The sequence below is a fragment of the Taeniopygia guttata genome, chromosome 9 (genome assembly GCF_048771995.1).
Source record: "Taeniopygia guttata chromosome 9, bTaeGut7.mat, whole genome shotgun sequence".
Taxonomy (NCBI): domain Eukaryota; kingdom Metazoa; phylum Chordata; class Aves; order Passeriformes; family Estrildidae; genus Taeniopygia; species Taeniopygia guttata.
This window is the reverse complement of record NC_133034.1, coordinates 7,083,239-7,101,014: the sequence shown is the minus strand read 5'-3', so window position 1 is coordinate 7,101,014 and position 17,776 is coordinate 7,083,239. Positions and strand designations below refer to the sequence as shown.

The 17,776-nt window shown below is 44.1% G+C and overlaps 3 protein-coding genes across 12 annotated transcripts in view; 1 reads left to right on the top strand and 2 right to left on the bottom strand.

Annotated features, from left to right (window-relative positions):
- INPP5D (inositol polyphosphate-5-phosphatase D) overlaps positions 1–7,296 on the bottom strand; it is a 92,301-nt gene extending 85,005 nt beyond the window's left edge. The window contains exon 1 of the mRNA XM_030280727.4: positions 7,254–7,296. The gene's annotated coding sequence lies outside the window, so the exon portion shown is untranslated. The remainder of the gene's footprint in view (positions 1–7,253) is intronic.
- Positions 1–10,843, bottom strand: part of NEU2 (neuraminidase 2) — a 35,957-nt gene extending 25,114 nt beyond the window's left edge. The window contains exons 1-2 of one of the 4 annotated variants that reach the window (XM_030279848.4): positions 10,704–10,731; positions 7,254–7,357 (exon numbers count right to left, since the gene is read on the bottom strand). In XM_030279848.4, coding sequence (XP_030135708.4) covers positions 7,254–7,273 — 20 coding nt within the window. In that variant the 5' untranslated portion in view covers positions 7,274–7,357; positions 10,704–10,731. Of the gene's footprint in view, positions 1–7,253; positions 7,358–10,703 lie in introns of those variants that run through there. The other 3 variants (XM_030279846.4, XM_041717990.2, XM_072933120.1) reach the window with 3 other exon arrangements.
- NGEF (neuronal guanine nucleotide exchange factor) overlaps positions 1–17,776 on the top strand; it is a 37,093-nt gene that overhangs the window by 1,147 nt on the left and 18,170 nt on the right. The window contains exons 2-5 of one of the 7 annotated variants that reach the window (XM_072933396.1): positions 2,379–2,493; positions 12,106–12,291; positions 12,391–12,494; positions 16,897–17,171. In XM_072933396.1, the coding sequence (XP_072789497.1) occupies positions 2,379–2,493; positions 12,106–12,291; positions 12,391–12,494; positions 16,897–17,171 (680 nt within the window). Of the gene's footprint in view, positions 1–2,378; positions 2,494–10,936; positions 11,070–11,099; positions 11,141–11,172; positions 11,529–11,862; positions 11,892–12,105; positions 12,292–12,390; positions 12,495–16,896; positions 17,172–17,776 lie in introns of those variants that run through there. The other 6 variants (XM_012575529.5, XM_030280731.4, XM_012575530.5 and 3 more) reach the window with 6 other exon arrangements.

Below are 17,776 nucleotides of genomic sequence, written 5' to 3'. Positions count from 1 at the left end.
GTTTTTAAATTCCTTCACAGCAAAGTTACCTTATCCTATTTTCAGGCTATAATCTAACAGAATCAATGCTCTGGACTATGAACTTTGGATAGCTGTATGAATCAAGAAGATACACCACTGCTTATGTTCCACTGCTGTGCAAACCACTGAAAGCTATTTCTTTGTTATGCCCCCTCTTCAGCTCCTGAAAGTAGATCAAGATCCTCAAAAAAAAAAAAAAAAAAAAAAAAAAAAAAAAAAAAAATAGGTGTGTCCTGCCTGCCTCACCAAGGGAGCCATGCTATTTCAGTATAAAGGTCCATTCAACCCTGTGGCATGGACAGAAGGAAAATTCCCTCCTTTCTCCAAGTTTCCAAGCAGACAGCAGCAAAGACATCCTGTTTAATATTCTGCTACTATTGCAATGAAGTTTGTGGATAAACTGGGTGTTGCCTATGTCAGAGCAGAGCTGCCCTCCATCCTGTGGGTGAAGACAGGACTAGAGCAGAGCCATCCTCTCCTCACTTCCCAGAGCACTGCTGCAGAGGCAGCATAGCACAGACCTGGCCTCCCTCCTGTTTCCGGGTGTCACAATGTCCACACACTGTCCCCTGAGATCTGCAGCTGGCAGTGCAGCAGCAGCAGCACAGAAAGACTCACCTTCTTCATAGACTTGCAGCATCATGGCATCAGGATGTTGGCAGAGGAGGACATCCCTTATGTCTTGGCAAGTGTCATTGAGGAAGGACAAGTTAAGAGAATGGCTTCTCTCTTAGCAACTCATTAGAGCATCCACAACACTGACCTGTGCTTCTCTGCCACTCTCCTCCCTGTATTACCACTTCTGAAACAGGATTGGTTCCAAACAGGGCTTTTCCTTCCATGCCTGCAATTGTTCAGCAGGGCACACTGGGGAACGTGTCTCTTCTCCAGTCTGTACAGCAAGACCTGGACTAGGAGCAATAGTTCTTTCTCTGAGGTAACTGTAGCAAGTCCTCCTCAGAGCTACAGCCTTTAAATTCAGCTAGGATTGTGTAAGCAGCATTTCTGCTCTCTCTCTTTACTTCCCTGAATCCATTCCCTCTCCCTGAAACTAGACAGTGGGTGCTTCTCAACCAGCCTCATTTGTACTTCTGACAGCATTTGCTGACATGCATGGAAGCAAGGGATGGGTGAGCTATTTTATATTGCCTTCCAACCCATTTGGACAGCAGCTATCCAGGAATGTGACTCAAGCTCAAATGTTAACCTGTTCTCATTTTGCTTAGGGAACAACTGGAGGGGAGGAGAGGGGAAGGCAAGACGACAAGAAGAGACAGAGTAGGATACAAAATGAGAAAAATAAAGACTCAAGAAATGAGATCACAGAAAAACAATTTAAAATTATCTAAATCCAGCTGAGGAAAGGCTTCCATATCGGCACCCTTTGCACCAGCCCAACTTCGGCTTGTAGCCTAGAAACTGTAAAACATAATAGATGCTTTTCCTTACTGGAAAAAGAGCTGTTGGGTTGTTTTGGTTTTTTTAAGCAATCTTCTCTAATAGAAGGATAAAGTGTTTAAACTATCCAAAGTGAATAACTCAAACTACTGTTTCATAAGGCCTTGGCTCTATTTTAGGAAGTCTTAAAACTCTGGATGTCATCTCCTACCTCTGAAAATTGATTAAAAAGGTGCATCAGAACCCTGATTCAGGCAGAGCACTGACCTGACTATGCTGTCACCAGTGTGAAAGAAAAACAGAATTATGACAGACCAAAATATTTCTAATAAAAAAACCAGCAAGGCCGTTTATCAACAAGCCTCAAACAATGGGAGATTTCATTTGAAAAGTGAGATGCATCCTCTCCTGCCAACTATTGCAGTAGTGAACCTTGGACTTAATGCAACTTTGACTCCCTGTGAAAGGACCAGTAGTTCATCTGAGGGGAATTGGAGAAGCAATTAAAAGTAAAGCTCCTCTCTCACCAAATCTAGCCTTGATTTATCTAGTAAACTGAACATCTTCAGAATGCAGATGCAGTAAAGCAGAACAGTAATGAAGCCTTGATTTGGCAAACCAAATATTGGCATGCACAGGCACACATAGCTGAACATTTTCTGCCTAAATAATTGCACTGAAAACCGCTCATGTTGGGACCCAGTCTGCAGTGGTGAGAATGCTACTCCCGTACATAAGAACTGATACCCTAAATCCAACTTCACCTTTTCTCAGCTGCATTTGCATTACGCAAGCGGATGACACTTCGATCTTGTTTGAAAATCAAAGCTAAAATGTAACCACCTTTATGTCTTGTGGTTTTCCTGTTGCCTTTGGTGTTAGCAAACCACTATATACAGTAAAGGTAAATTAGGAAAATTACTGTTTTAACACCCTCTTGGCTTTCTCTTATATCACAGGTTCACTCAAAAACTATGAGCCCATCAAAGAGCCTCTGAATGTTTTATCGGATACGGGTTCACCATCTCCAGCAAACTGTGATCCAACAACATTAGATGAATTATTGATCCAAAGGTAAGGAGGTTCCCACGCAGGGTATTCCCCATGCCTTCCCTGAAAACTAGTTAGTGGTGTCACAGTGAGAATGCTTCTTTTGGGAAGAACAGCTGGACTAAGCTGTAGCTCTGATCCATGCCTTCTCACCTTGACTTGTGGCGCTGCTTTCAGTCTTAATGACTTATACAGCAGAGTATTAGCATGGTGGGAAAAGGGTCTTATCAGTGTGGGTTTGGGGAAGACAGTGAAGGAAAAAGGGGGAACAAGAAGACAGTGGGGAAGATGGAAAAAAGGGGAATGTGATGCAGGATCACCCAGCAGTGTTGGCAAACTGGGCAGACTGCACTAAGCGGTTTCTTGAGAATAAGGAGAGCCTGTGAGCATTTTGTTATGGAACATCCCAGCATCAGGGTAATCCCATTCCTGGCCTTCACAGAGAGCCCTTCTGAAGCCTGTTACACAATCCTGCATGGAAAACAGGATTTTATAGCTGAAGAAGTAGCTACAAATATTTTTTCTAAAATATCCAGACTTTTTGTTTGCTTTTTACTTTAAAGAGCTGATAAGCAACAGAGACTTTCAGTGAGGTAGTCCTTTTTGGCCTACATCCCTCAACAACAAAGGTCTAGCAGAAGACCCTGGTCCCATAACTCAGAAATGTACATACATCCCATAAATCTGCCCTCACTCCTGCTCTCTTGCCACTGCCGCCAGGCAGAGAAAGGAGCAGCTACCTATCCCTACATTTTCAAATCTAACTGAGGTTTTCTCCCAAACTCGTTCTCCAGCTACTCACCTCCTGTGTGTACAGCTATGAGATAGTCCCTCCTTCTATCATAGATCAAGCTGGAAGCAGTAAGCACTTGTCCTCTAAGGGTGCATGCATCCTGCTGCACCATCTGGTCCTAATTACTGAGACCAGCTGTGTTGGGGTAATACAATGTGCTTTCCCAGGCACCTTTCCTTGTGGAGAGGACTCCAACAGAACAATTTTATCCAAATGTCAAGTTTGATTTAAATAAATTAATTGCCTTGGCCAAAATTGATTGCCCCTTGGCCGTAAACTGAGCATATGAAACTAGACAGCCACAGTCTGCTGCAATGTCAAACCTATCTGTCTTTGTTTCCTTGGGGCATAATCATCACTGTCAGTCTGGCATTCTGACACTGGCACTTAGGCAGCTCTGAAATGTGCAATTTCTGATTCTCCCTGGAGCTGGAAACAATGAGCCTGTGCTAGGAGTTGCTTGTATCAAAGACACTGCTGTGCACAGAGCCTGGCAGGTCAGTACAGGTTCGAAGCCATGTGTCTGCTAAAAGCAGGCAGTCCTGCTGAGTGGCATCTCTGGAAACTGAGCATGGAGATTTAACAGAGAATGAGACCATAGTTCCAGCTCAAATTCAACCCATGTCCTCTTTCCTTCTCCAAAAGATCAGTTGTAATTTATAAGAGAACCACTAGAAAACTGCATTGGGAAAGCATGCAATAGCCTAAAATATGTCATTATTTGTAGTAATCAATAGTATCTCACTTCTATTTGGAAAAAAAATGGCCATTATGCAGATAATATATTTTAAATATTGTTGGTCTCAAGAAATACATTTAATTTCACCTCAAAAGAATACATCTGGTGCCTGTCAGCTAACCATTCTTCTGAAAGCAGAAGCTAGCAGTTCTGCAGAAGAGACAGTACAGGCACCTCTGACCAGGACTGGGAAGATCCATGACATTCTCAGGAGCAGATCACCACAGTCCTGAGGGCCAACACTTCTGCATCTCTTCACATTCAGGAGCATCCTACAGCAACCATATCAATACTAGGGCTGGGCAGTCACAATCCCTTCTCCTTGCATAAAATAGTCAGCAAGTCTGACACAAATGGGTTCTTCACAGGTAAGGATGTCATTTCACATATAGCCGTGCTATATAATTCAGGGCAGGAAGTAAACACAACTGGGGAACATAGTAAAGAGCTCAGGAAAAAGAATTGTCATCTGCATTTTACTCAGATGGGATTTTGATTTGAGTTTACATGTCTTTCAAAGCCCTGAGAATAGTAGAGTAATTCACTGATCTCAGAACATTGATGTCTGAACATAAGATGTCCTCAAATATTATTGCTGGTGTTCCAAACTCTGGATGGGCATAGGCCATCAGTAAGATACTTCCTGAGAGTTTTTATGCCTAACTATGCTCAAATTATACTTTTTCCCCATGACCTTTCTCTTATGTGATCTCCAGCTCCCCCTAAGCACTCTAGAGCCTTCCACAACATTCCATAGCTTCCTCTCAGTCTTGCCCATTGTACAAAGGTCCAAACCCCTACAATGACAAGACACTTCCCACCAACTCAGCTGATTTGTCCTGACCATATCAGAGCCAAGGTTCTAGCACAACTTCTGCTTCCCAGTAACCAGAGCCAAAGCCCTGGAAGGAGCTGAACTCATAAAAAGCTGGTCTTTCATGATGAGATCAGTCCTCCAGCTCCGGTGTGGCAGCTGTTGTGCAGAGATCATCGAAAGCTGTCACAGAAGGTACATTGGAAGAGAAACACGGCGTGAAATTTCACTTTGCAAAGTTCATGGAGGCCATTGGTCTACCAGTGCAGAGCAAACTATTTCTTTATGCTGCTTATGAAACCTCCGATTCAGATAAGCAAGGACCATGTAAAAACCCTTTGATCACATTTGATCTGAGCTCAAAGAATGGAAGTACTACAACAATGAATACAAATAGTCACCTCTGGCAGCAAGAGGGAATCTAGCTCGTTTGAATTCCTGCAAACACATGTATTAGAGAGAAGCAGTATACATGTGAAGTAGCACAGCACTCTGAAGGGTGCTCACGTGAGTTTGGGTTAGCATCCCTTAGCCCAGCACTCTCGGTCCCGGGCAGCAGAGGGCACTGCTTTTATAGCCTGATGTAACCAGAAGAGCAGGAAAAGCCTCTGGAGAGTCTGGGACCTGGATTGCAAAAGGACTTGATTTGAGCAAGTTTCATTCTACTTATGAAACACATTTCTTAAAGTTACCTCCTCTTTATGCTGCCAATGGTGCTTCAATTTGCAAGTGGTGAAGTCATGACTAGCTGATGCAAACACCTGTTGATCAAATCTTTAAATTTTGTTGCTCTACAACAATTTTTTGTTCTTTCAGAGATAGATAAATAGTTTTTTTTTTCTATCCCTCTTTTTGTGCAATCTGCATCCTACAAAGTCTAAGAGCAACCATATTTGCAGGGAGAAGTATTTTAAAAAACAATAGATTTTCAGTAAAAATAGCCACTGTAGGTATTAAAATGTCATTACTGTCAAAACCTCATATTTCACAGGGTCACCCAGAATAGCAAGCAATAACATACACAATTCTAATAAAGCATCCTTCAGCATATAGCCAATGTAGATCCCAATCCCAGCCTGCCCACCTATTCCACCCATTCTCTGCTTACCAGGTTTTTCAGCCCATTTATATTTTCGTTACTGTGCAAGGTCTAGGCTTTGCCCTCTAGTCTCCCAAGCTGATCTGCTTCATCTGGACATGCCCTGAACCCCAAGTTCTCCATCAATCTCTTTGTTGCACTCTTTTTCTATCAGCTTCAACTTGTAATTCTACACTATTTCCTCAGCCTACTATTTCCCAGACACATTCTTCTCACTTCCCCGCCTGTGGCTCATATCTCAGTGTCCTTTTGGTCCTCAAGCTCTTCACCATTTGGCTCCTTATACAATCTTAGTAACCCACCCCTCCTCCTAGTTCCAGTGCCAAATTTTACAGTCTTTTCCAGTTCACTATTTCCTGAAGCATCCAGCTGTGGGTGAGTTCCTCTCTTCATAGCAGTCCTCTGGTCCAGAAGTAGACCTCTTCCTCACCATGTTTTAGTCTTGCTCCTTATGTTTTTCAGTCAAGTGGATTTCTCATCATGCTGATCACAGAAATGGCCTTTATTCACAGAAAGTGCCTGGATCTGGACCAGGCAGCTTTTACAGCTACAATATCAGAAATTCTCTCAGCCCTCAGCACAACACACATTCTCTCCATGAGCAGGAGCTCAGGAATTTTAGGTGATAAAATCTAAGTCTAAAATTTGTGTTCATTTTGGATAGTGGAAAAGGGCCTATATGTCTATGGATTTTCATGAGTGTGGAGAAGAGAAAACCCTTGCAATCCCAAAATGTCATTTTGCCTATCAACAGAAAGCAAAGTTTCTTGAAGGAGAGAACAACAGGAATCCAATAATATTTTACAATAATAGGAAATTATTGGGAAACAGGGATCCAGTAATATTAAGTCTAATAAACAGTTTATTTTTGTTAATATATTTTAAAAATCTTGTCTCTGGCAGATGGTCAGTAAGTAAAAGGATAACCCTGATGATTATGAGCATCTAAATGTTAGAAGCACATAAAGATCTCATAAACAGAATTTCTGAACATTTTAGTTCTTGGTAAGGCTGCCAGTCCCAACAGATATAACTAAGGTGTTTTGATGAAAGGTTAAGGAGCTTCAGAAGAACAGATATGTTCCTAGGCTTTAGGATCTAAAAATACTAGGGATGAGAATTTCTGCCTGTCTACCATTAAAAAGTCAAAAATCAGGAATAGAAACTGCCCAGTCATACCACTTACTAAAATCACTGTTAAAATATACACATGAACAGAGGGAACCTGAATGAAACTGAGGTATGAAAAAGTCCTTCACTAGGTATAACATTCAAATCTATTAGTAGCTTCACACTTCTCAATAATTTGGTTAGCTCAGATTTAAAAAGTGCTTCTTACCTCATCTTGTGGCCTTTCATGGTGTGAAACTCCCACTGACTAGAAGAGTTTGGGGGATTTTTCCTGAATAAGATCTGCTGGGCTGCCTCTTCTCTTTTTAGTTTCTAGAAGAGGAGATATAATTTCTAAAAATTGCTATAAGACAACATTTAGAAAATGCATTTAAATTTCATTCGAAAACAAGCTCTTTGCATGGCTTTATTCTGAGGATTGCTTTTGATTTGAAATACATATAATAAATCTTAATTAAAATGATTACTCATTTTTCAAAATTACTAGTGCCTCAAAATAAAAACCAAAATTGGGAATTCATCCCTCAAGCGTAACTTAAATGAGATAATTGTGATAAACTAATTATAAACTCTCATAAATCATCACATTTTTAACACAACATGGACCAGGTCAGCCAGCATGTCACATCTTTTCCAGCAGCAGTACAGTGAAGCTGGAAACAGTCTGCAACAACACAAACCCGTCTTTGCAGAATATATGCAAGCTCCCTTTGCCCACAGGGAGCTGAACCATGATCATGCTCCTTGTCAATAGAACATGGCCACCAAGGATCATTTCCAATACCTTTATGCTTGCAGACCATAAGAGTTCCAGAGACAGAGCTGGGATTCGGTCTGTTGGGGCATTGCATGGCTCCTGTCACCAGCAAGAGCAGAGGTCGCACAGCACTGCTTCTACAGTGCTGTGGGAGAATTATTATGGGGCTTTTATGTATATTGTTCTAGTAGTCAGATTCTTTCTTTCCCACTACAACTAGACAAGGAATTTTAGGATGAATTAAAGGGATTGTGGTGAGAAAACTGGTTTGTCATCATGAGTTTGTACTGATTTTGGTAACTGGGGAAAAACTCTTCAGGCTCTGGATCAAATTGCTTGTTGTTACAGAGAGAGAAAAAAGTACACCGCCTCTACACTCCTACCTCATGTTTAAGATTAGGTGGAGTAGAAACCTCTCCAGGCCTGAGCCTGCCATTTCATAGCAGTGAAAAATTATCCAAGGTGGCACTGCCATGGTCTTGACATCCATCTGCACGTCTGCCACTTCTACTCTGTTGGCACTCACTTTGAGCTCACTCCGTAGTGAGACAATACACACATAGATCTAGCTCTACCAAAAAAAAGAGAATCATTTTCCAAGAGTTTAGCTGCCCAGACTTGCTTACTGTGAATGGGATAAGCTTGAGTGAGTGCTGGCATAAAAGCAGAGGTAGATATCTGCCTCAGGGAGTAGAATAAAAAAAAAAAAAGTAGAATTGAGCAGCTATACCAGCTTGAACTGCATACAAAATTCTAACAATTGTGGAAATAGGGAGGCATCTTATAGCTATTCTACTTCATAGAAATAGTTCAGTATTGACTGACTTAAAGTAGTATCTGGTGAATAGGTTGTTTAGCATGTTCAGAACCTTTCTAAGTGACCAGAGAAAGCAGAGCAGCTCCATGAAGGGACTGACCTGCCCTGGAACAGGCACTAACATGTGGGATGCAAGGGAATAATACATCTCTGACTCCGACCTGGATCCCCCACCCCCAGCATGAAGATCCCAGTAGCCAGACCACTCTGACAGAATCACTTGTTTACCTGCCTTTAGTTTTTGGGTCAAACTTTAAAAGCTTTCTATTTTGTCCCCAAACAGAAAAGCAAGACATAGAAAATCCCAGTAAATTTTGTAGGACAAAAATATCTCCTTCTTGCTAAATATAATTTTTGTGTTCCAGTCCCATGAGTACTGGGAACCCTCTGTCACCTCAGTTGGGAGAAAAAGTATTTCTCAGTATTTCTTGTTTTGTTTATGGATATTATGTGTTAGAAGAATAAAACTGGGAAGGAAGGAAGGAAGGAAGAACAGCATCTTTGAGAGATCAAATTACAATTAAGAAAGAAACGGTTGTAAAGGAAGGAAAAGTAGAGTACTGATCATTGCTATGCAGTGTAACAGCTCTCTGAGACACAGAAACATAAGCTGGGCCTGCCATGGCCACCGGGAGCATTTCACTTCTAGCTGGTGTTTCACCTTTTCAGAGCTTCCACTGGGTTTATTATCATTATTGCTTTCTGTGATATTTTCAAGTTTTCATCTCAGACCATAAGTAAAATTATGCTGGAAAAAGTGAAGAAAAGGGAAGACAGGCAGGATCAAATGACCAGTTATGGGATCATAAGAAGATGCTTTCTATTTATGAATGTTTTTCATAGCATGACCCAGACATTTTTCTAATAGATATTTCAATTTCCAACAGATTGAACCCTTGAGATTTAAACAATGTGAGGGGTTAGGAATCTGTTAAACTCTTAAAACATACTTCTGAAAGGCTTTGGTTTTTTTAGTTAATACATCCAAAAGTTATATTTAGATATATGTTCATTCTAGTAGTGTCAGTTAAGAGCTTATATACTGATTTCACTTTGAATACTGGAGAGAACTCCTCACTGCTCTTGGTCCTACCCTTGAGAAAACAGTAAACAGCATATCTGATTTTCCAGATTTCAGGGTATTGAAGAGGCTCCATTTTTCTAAGAAAGAAGCTTTTTAAAAGCCTACCCACTCTCTAAAACCTTTGACAATATTCTTGCCCTGGCAGCAAGCCACCAAAAAATGAGCTTCAGATAGTTGCTGCTGCTTAATCCCTTCCACAAGGTTTTGGCCACCCCCACACTCACCTGGCTGCCTCAACCCCCTAATGCCCAGTGTTTAATGTCTGATAATGCATACTGACCATCTATCCAGTGACAATCTCAGCCACAGCTCTCAGGCTCTCATCCTCCTCTGTAAGTACAACACATGCTCCAGCTCTTACCCTCACCCTGGTATTTCCTTTCTGTTGCCTGGTTCTTCTGACCTCCTGGTCTGCAACTGCACAAAGACCACACTCGCAGCCCTCTCTGAGCTCTCAATAACATTTCCAGCTGTTTTTCTTTCCCATTCTGCTTCTTAATGACTTAACAACTGAGCTCTCCTGTGTGCCAGATCTAGATCTAGTTCACATAAGCTGAAGGAGTTTCTCTGGACATATCGTCATGTGCTGATTAAAAGCTATCCTGACATATCATTTAGCAAAACCAATATAAAAACAATAAAAAGGAAGCCATTTTACACATGCAGACCAACACACGAACTTTACGTTGTTGCATAAATTGCTTTATCATATACAGAAAAAAATCATGGTAATTTATGCAACAGGGAGAGAGCAAGCACAAGGAATAGCAGAGCATTTTTCCTCTGTTAACTCCTCAGTTGCGACGTGGTGCAGATGACTTTTTTTTTTGCTGAGGGTTACTAACGTGTGGTGAAGAGCTGCACCCAACCTGTCCAGAACCACTTTAACTGATGCAAGGATGTAACCACACTCTGGAGCTCAAGAGAATTTATCCCTGAGGCAGAAAAACAATTACCTGAACGAAGACAGATATAGATTACTGAGTACTGAGATACTTACTTCCTAAACGAGGGAATATATCCTTATGGAAGTAGCGACGCTAAGAAAGGGGAGATGAGGGAAATGACCGAGCGGGTGCGAAGCCCTGCCGGAGAAGGAGAGGCGAATAGCAGCCAATCCTGTGGGGTAATCAGGAGAGCGCTTCCCGGCAGGAGGGATTAGGCTGAGTTTTCCAGTTACATTCCTCCATCTCAGGGTTTCACTCCTGGAGAAGAAATGCACCATATGCACCAGATCTGGAAGCAGTTCAGGAGAACCCCCCTCTGCCACCCCCTTTCCTCCCTCAAAGCCGGTTCCATCCACACATAAGCAGAGAGGTGCAGGGGATGGGGGGCAGCGCTGCACCCCGGGGCTGAGGGACGGGAGGTCAGTGCCGGGGCAGGACCCCCTCCCGGTGTGGGGTGGCCGTGCATGGAAGAGAGGGGCTGTGGCATGAGGTGGGACGGGGTGTGTGGCGCTCGCTGGGGGAGGGTGCTTTGCTGGGGAGGGAGGGAGCGAACGGAGGAAAGGGCTTCCCTGCATCGAGGAAAGAAGCCCCTCTGCAGGAGCTTGGGGGGATGGAGGTAGGGGGGCCTGTGAAGGTGGGGGGCCTCTGGGGCAGGGATTGCTGCCTCTTGGCGGAGCCCTTGGGGAGGAGGGAGTCAGCCTCCCGGCGGAGGAGGGACCTGCGCTGGAGGGAAACCGGAGGGCTGAGGAGGTTTCTGCGGGCAGGAGTACCGGGAGCGGGGTGGGGGGCTCTGAGAAGGGAGCTTGGGGAGGAGGGGAACGACACGACACCTGAGAGGTCTGCGTGGGCTCGGGAAAGATTTTGGTGGCGTTGAGAAGGTCTGCAGGGAGGGCTCTGAGGAGCTCTGGGGGAACTCAGGGATCAGGCGGGGGCTCTGAAGGCTCCGAGGAACAGGGGCTGGGAACTACCGGACTTCGAGGGTCTCGGGAGGGATTTGGGGAAGGCTGAGGGAGCTCCGCCGGCATTTGGCAGAACTCCGTGGAGCCTCGGAGGAAACGTGGGAAGGAGGAGAGAGGCTGCAAGGAGCTAGAGGGGCTCTGAGGGGCTGGTGGAAGCCCGCGGGAAGGCTCTGAGGGGATCTTGAGGGGGTCTCTGTGGGGAAAATCTGGGAACTTTGAGGAGAGACTGAGGGGGCTATGAGAGGATTTGGATGGAGAGCCCCTGGGGATGCCTGACGGAAGGTCTGAGGGGAGGCTCTGAGGGGATTTGAGGAGGCTGTCTAGAGATGTTAGGGGAGAGCCATGGGGACGCTTTGGGAGAAGCGGGTGTGTGAGGAGAGACTCTGAGGAGACTGGAGAGGCTCTGAGGAGGCTTGGGGGCTCAGAGGGCCGGAGCGGGGGCGGGCTGCGGGGGCGCCCCGGGGGCGGTTGCAAGTCCCCTTTCCCTCCCGTGCAGGCTGCTGCCTTCCTACCCCCGTTACCGTGGCAACCTCCCGGGCTCCCCCAGCCCCGCACCGCCGCTGCCGCTGCCGCCGGAGCTGCTGGGCAGCCGCCTGCCGCCACCAGACATGGAGCTACTGGCCGCGGCCCTCAGCGCCGCCTGCGCCTTCGACCAGGACGGCTCGCCGGGACAGCTCAGCAGGTGAGGGGGGTGCTGAGGGCGGGGGCGCGGGCGGGCGTAGGGGCCGCTCTCCCTCCGCTGTCCCGCTACTGCTCTGAGGACGCCTCCGCCTCTCCACAGGGTCCCCGCCGCCGCTGAGGAGACCCGTGCCCCCGGCACGGCCGCGGCACCGCCCGCACACCCCATGACGGCCGACTCCTGGAGGAACCTCATCGAGCACATCGGTAAGGAGCCGTGCCCACCGCGGGATGTCCGGCCGCCGCTCCGGCCTCACACAACTTCGCCGCTGCTCCCGCTCCCCGCACGGACGGCGGCACAGCAGCCCCTAGAGGTGCCCCTCAGCCCAGCCGGACTGCACCTGCCGGCCCCCTGAACCCCAAACCCAGAGCTAGAGACAAGCGCTGCACAGATGGGGGGAGTTAAGGGCGGGGTAAGGGCTTGTGCTGCAGGTCCCCAACTCCCTATCCTTGCTGGGAACCCCCTCACCATCATTACCGTGGTTTTTTGAGGTCTTTAGGGGAATCAGTTTTGCAGGTTGCCTGGCAGTGGATTAATGCTATCATGGAGCAGCCTAACCTTGTTCATAAACAATGATTATTCTTGTGATTACGAAACAATCATTAAGTCTACCCCAAAGTTCCTACTAAAATATGTTTTTGCATACTCCAGAAGGCATAAGCCTAAAGTATTTTTTTACCCATCCTGTTGGACATTTGTTGTATGCACCAGGTCCTGCATCTACTCATCTACACTGGCATAGCTCTTTCAACACAAGAGTAAGTTATTTTGTCCTTTGTGGTCTCTAAAAAGACAAAGTTGAGGTTATCTGGGTGACTGTGGAGGAGAGGTCTGTTAAGCTTTTGCTCTTGTGGTATTTTATTTTTTATCTTTATCTTTTGTGGGATGAGAAGAGGACCTCCACAGATTGTTTCTTGGTTTCCCATATCAGAATTGTGACATTCCTCAGAGGGATTTCATCAACAGCAAAGCTAAATCCCATCCTGAGGCAGGTTTTATGGTGGGAATATAGAAGCTTTGTTTTTAAACACTCCTGCTCAGTTTCAGGAAATAGAATCAACATACTTGAATGTAGAGGGCAGGAATGTAGCACTTAGCATGGTAAAATCGAATATATAACTCTCACAAGCAGCAATGCAAACCTCCCTGGCAGAAATGAGAAGGCTTCTTAGGCTGTCTCTGCTGTTTGCTGCAGGCTGTGGCATGCAAGGCTGATTCTTGGTACACCTGATGCCTCTGGGACAGTGCTGGAGAAAGAGGCTGGTGTGAAACCAGCAGCCTGCCAGCATCTGGCAGACAAACCAGCTGAGTTTGGGGCCTCCTGGAGGAAAGTGGTGAACAATTTGCATGAGCGTTGCCAGATCTGTTACCTGCTTTTGGCTGTGTAGATCCTATCCTACCCAGGGAGCTGTGTCAAAACACTCTCAGTTTACTGGGACAGTGCACCTCAGAGGTGAGATAAAAATACTAAAACCAGGAGGAGTTCAGAGCAACCCAGTTGCTGTATTCATATATATTTTTATGTGCTGTATGTCAGAGGGAAGCTGTGCAAAAGCTTTGCACACATCGGTGTGACTGCAAGTAGGTCTGTTGCACCTTTATGGAAGAGACTGGGTTTTGACAGTCTGAGCTGTTATGTTTACCCCCACCAGAAATGTTACATCAAATAGCTGGAGCTCACTCACTTCTTCCTTCTCTCCCACTTTTGAGAGGTTAGTAGACTCTTTGCTTGAAACTGGAGCAGAGAATTTCAGAGAAAACCTCTCTGGGCCTCCTGGGATTTTACATAGCTTTCAATGCAATAACATTTACTTTAAGAGCGCTGCTAACTCTCTAAGGCAAGGATTTCCACAATTAGTAACTAGTTTTTCAATTCCCCTCCCAGGTTTTAAGAGAGCTGGGAAGGGAGACTGTGACAGCAAAATTAAATGGAATAAACAAAAAGGGAAATGTCTGTTATGTACTATAAAAATTATATAAACATGCCTTATGAAGATCAGTCTTAAACACTTAAGTCAACAGATAACACCAAACTCATGCTCTGACTACAGGGTTAACCGTTAGCCAGGTCACAGTAGGGACAGTTGGGACATTAAGCAATGAAGGGAGCTTATGAAGGCCTCTGACATTTTGTACTTGTTCACTTACTAAAAGTAAACATTTACTAAATAATTATATCATCTGAGTCACATTCAGCTATTGATCCCAGCTTTTTTTCTACACATTCAGTGAGTTCCTAGATGTTGTCTCCTTTCAATATGTCAAAACCTTGTTCCGTGACCTTGCATCTGTTACCCCTCTTGTGCTGTGATCATCTCCTGTTCCATCTGGACAGGGCCTTGGCATAGCTACTCTCCCTCTCTCTTATCTACATCCTTTTTCTACCCATTGTAGCCTCTTTACCAACATATGGGTAGACCATTAGGACAAAGACAGCAGGGATATCTTTTATCGTTGCTAGCGCACCCTCCTTATTTCTTCCTACCCTTCTGCCTACAGATCTACCTGTCTTTTGTCTTTTTGCTGTACCATCTTTCTACTTTCTGCCCATATTGCTCAACCTGGAAACAAAGCCAGCTTTCCTTATCTGGGTCTTATTTCCTTAAAAGCAAGAAACAAATAGTCTTGGGGATCTTTTAAAAAGGGCTGCTCTTCAGGTTTGCATGAAGGACCCTAAATTCCCCTTACACAAAGCATCCTCTGACTTGCAAGGCAGAGCCAGCAGCACAACATGGCTGTATACCTGCAGTCAAACACTGCAAGTATAATTATCTCTAATTTGAGTAAAATAGATTACGTTTCAGTTTCCCAGTGTGTTTTCCTTTGAGTCAAGCACTGCCCACACTGCTGCAGGATGTTGCTTCCCAGCTTGTCCTGCTGTCTATGGGGCAAAAAGAACCCAGAGCCCTCAAGCACAGGCTGGCCATATGGATCAGTACCACCAAAAACAGCTCAAATTTAGCAGGCTCTCTGCTACGTACCTGAAGGAGTGTTTCCACTCTGCTACATCCTCAGAACTCTCCCTGATGGTGAAAAACAGCCTGAAATGCTTAGGAAAGCCATATAAACCTAGCTGACGCAGAGAGAAATTACATAAGTGGCAGCAGCATGCAAAACTTCAGGGGAAGTCTCCTCTGCTCAGTATTGTGTAGGAAGCTAACAGAAGACTGTATGGTTTCCTAGGCACAGCTACCCTTACTGCTATTTTAATCCGGTGTTGAACATCTTTCCAGGAAGAACAGATAAGAGGACACAGACTGCAGTAATGCTGTGCTTATTCCTGTGCCTTTCCCCAGCATATTTCCTATATAGTTTTAACACTGACTGGTACACAGAGCCTCACTGAAACTGGTCCAGAGATTTAATAGGCAACAACATCTACGTTTCTGCCTGACTTAGACAAACTTTTAATCCCATTGTTTTTCACCTTATTACACACAGAATCTCAGATCAAATATCATGAATACATGTGACCAGATAAATTTTAACCCCTAATGATTCAGACAAAAATTATTTAGGATAGTTTTGTTAACATCAAAGGCTTTTCTCTTTATTCATTCATGTTACACTGCAATTCAAGTATAAACCAAGGGAGATAATGTAAATTGTGCTTCAATTTCATTAAGGGAGGAAAGTGACTCAGTGTGCTTATGCTCTCCTGCCTTTACATGTCTTCTAAATTACATTTTATATTCAAGCAATTAAAATTCTGGGTCCTACAGATGGTACAGAAAGAAAAATGGGACAGTTTGAAAGCCCTTAGAGAGACAAAGGATGTTCTAAAGATTGGCAGTGAACTTCAGGATTCCTACCTTTTCCATGCTGCCAGTTGATATCGGAGTGGAGGCAAATCCAGTGCAATTTCATCTACTGAAGTTAGTAATTGAAACTTTGAAGACACCTGGTGTCATTGATGTGCTGTCCCATGGTGTGAACTCAGAGCCTGTTCCTTAGTGCTGTAGCAAATAGGTACCTTTTGGATATTAATTTTGTATCCTCAAGCGTCATAGAAGCTAAGAAGGAAAACAGCAGGATATTAAGCAACATGTCCACGACTAACCATGAAGTCCAAAACAAACCTAGTAACTGTAGCTAGTTGTCCCAAAGTTTCACCTGTCCAATGCCAGTAACAGCAGCTAAGTGTTTCCTCATTAAGGATTTTTGTGGCCATCAAATTTCTCCTTTTAAAGGCATTTCAATGTGTGCAGTATTACTTTTCCAGACACACACTTAAACATCGACATCAACCTATATACCTGGTAACATAGTAATATTACAGAGAAAATCAAGGTTTAAAAGACATTTACAAGCCTGACAAGTCAGTTCTTTTATGTCTTCTGAGTGGTCATGGATTCATCTGATTGTGTTACTAAATGTTTTGTGAGAGCAGATTTTTAATAAGACTTTAGATTTAGAAATGGCCTTCCATTTATAGTTTTCACTTCTGGCTGGAGTAGGAATACTGTAACAGGGTTTTCACTCTGCATGGAAGGGACATCTCTCACCTCTGCTGAGGTGAACTAATGCAAAGCAGTTGTCCTTTCCCACAATACTTTTCTACTATCTCGTTCAGTTGTATCTTCTCAGCTCTGCTTTGTTCCTTCCTAGGGCTCTTGTACCAGGAATATCGAGATAAATCTACGCGCGAGGAGATTGAAACCAGGCGATTGCAAGATTCACAGACAGACCCTGAGGGGACTTCACCCAGTGAGGAAACCCCATCTGAAGCAGAACCCACAAGTACAATCGAAAACAAAGCTCCACCACAAATTAATTTGCTGAGAAATTCCAACTCCAGGTTCAACTTATGGCAGGATCTTCCTGAGGTCCAGAGCAGTGGTGTCCTCAGCATCCTCCAACCAGATGAGATCAAGCTGCAGGAGGTAATGGAGGGATATTAAGTATATTTCTTAACTGTATTTCTGCTTAAAAGATGGAGATTAAATTAGGCCAAATTATCAAGATTTAAAAACTAAAAGCTTCACAGCAGTCACAGACAAGCCTTGCCCTGTTGAGTACTTTCTGAGTTGCACTGGTTAGCACACCATTCACTCTTTATTGTGAAACTGCAGACATTGTTCTATATGCTATTACCACTGGACATTTCTGTAGCAAAAGGAACTTCTTTTCCCTTTTCTGATTCAGTGTTAGGAGCAATTCACAAAGAAAGAGGGATATTTAGGAGGTTTTTAAAAAAAAGTTATTGGTTCCAGTGCACATTAATCCTTTTCTGAAGTAACTATCAGGACACATAACTTTCCACCAGAAATCTTAGAATTCAACCATTAACTGTAAGGTTTTGAATATGATGACATTAGTAGGAATAGAAGAGACAGATATTCATAAACGTCCTTGTATTTAATTGTTGTTACTTGGAGTCTATTGCAAACAGTAAAAAGTAATGACAGGTGTGTTTGCATTTAGCTGTGCAGTGCACTGACATCACTATTTTAGAGCCATGTGCTGTAACTTATAGGACTACATCAGA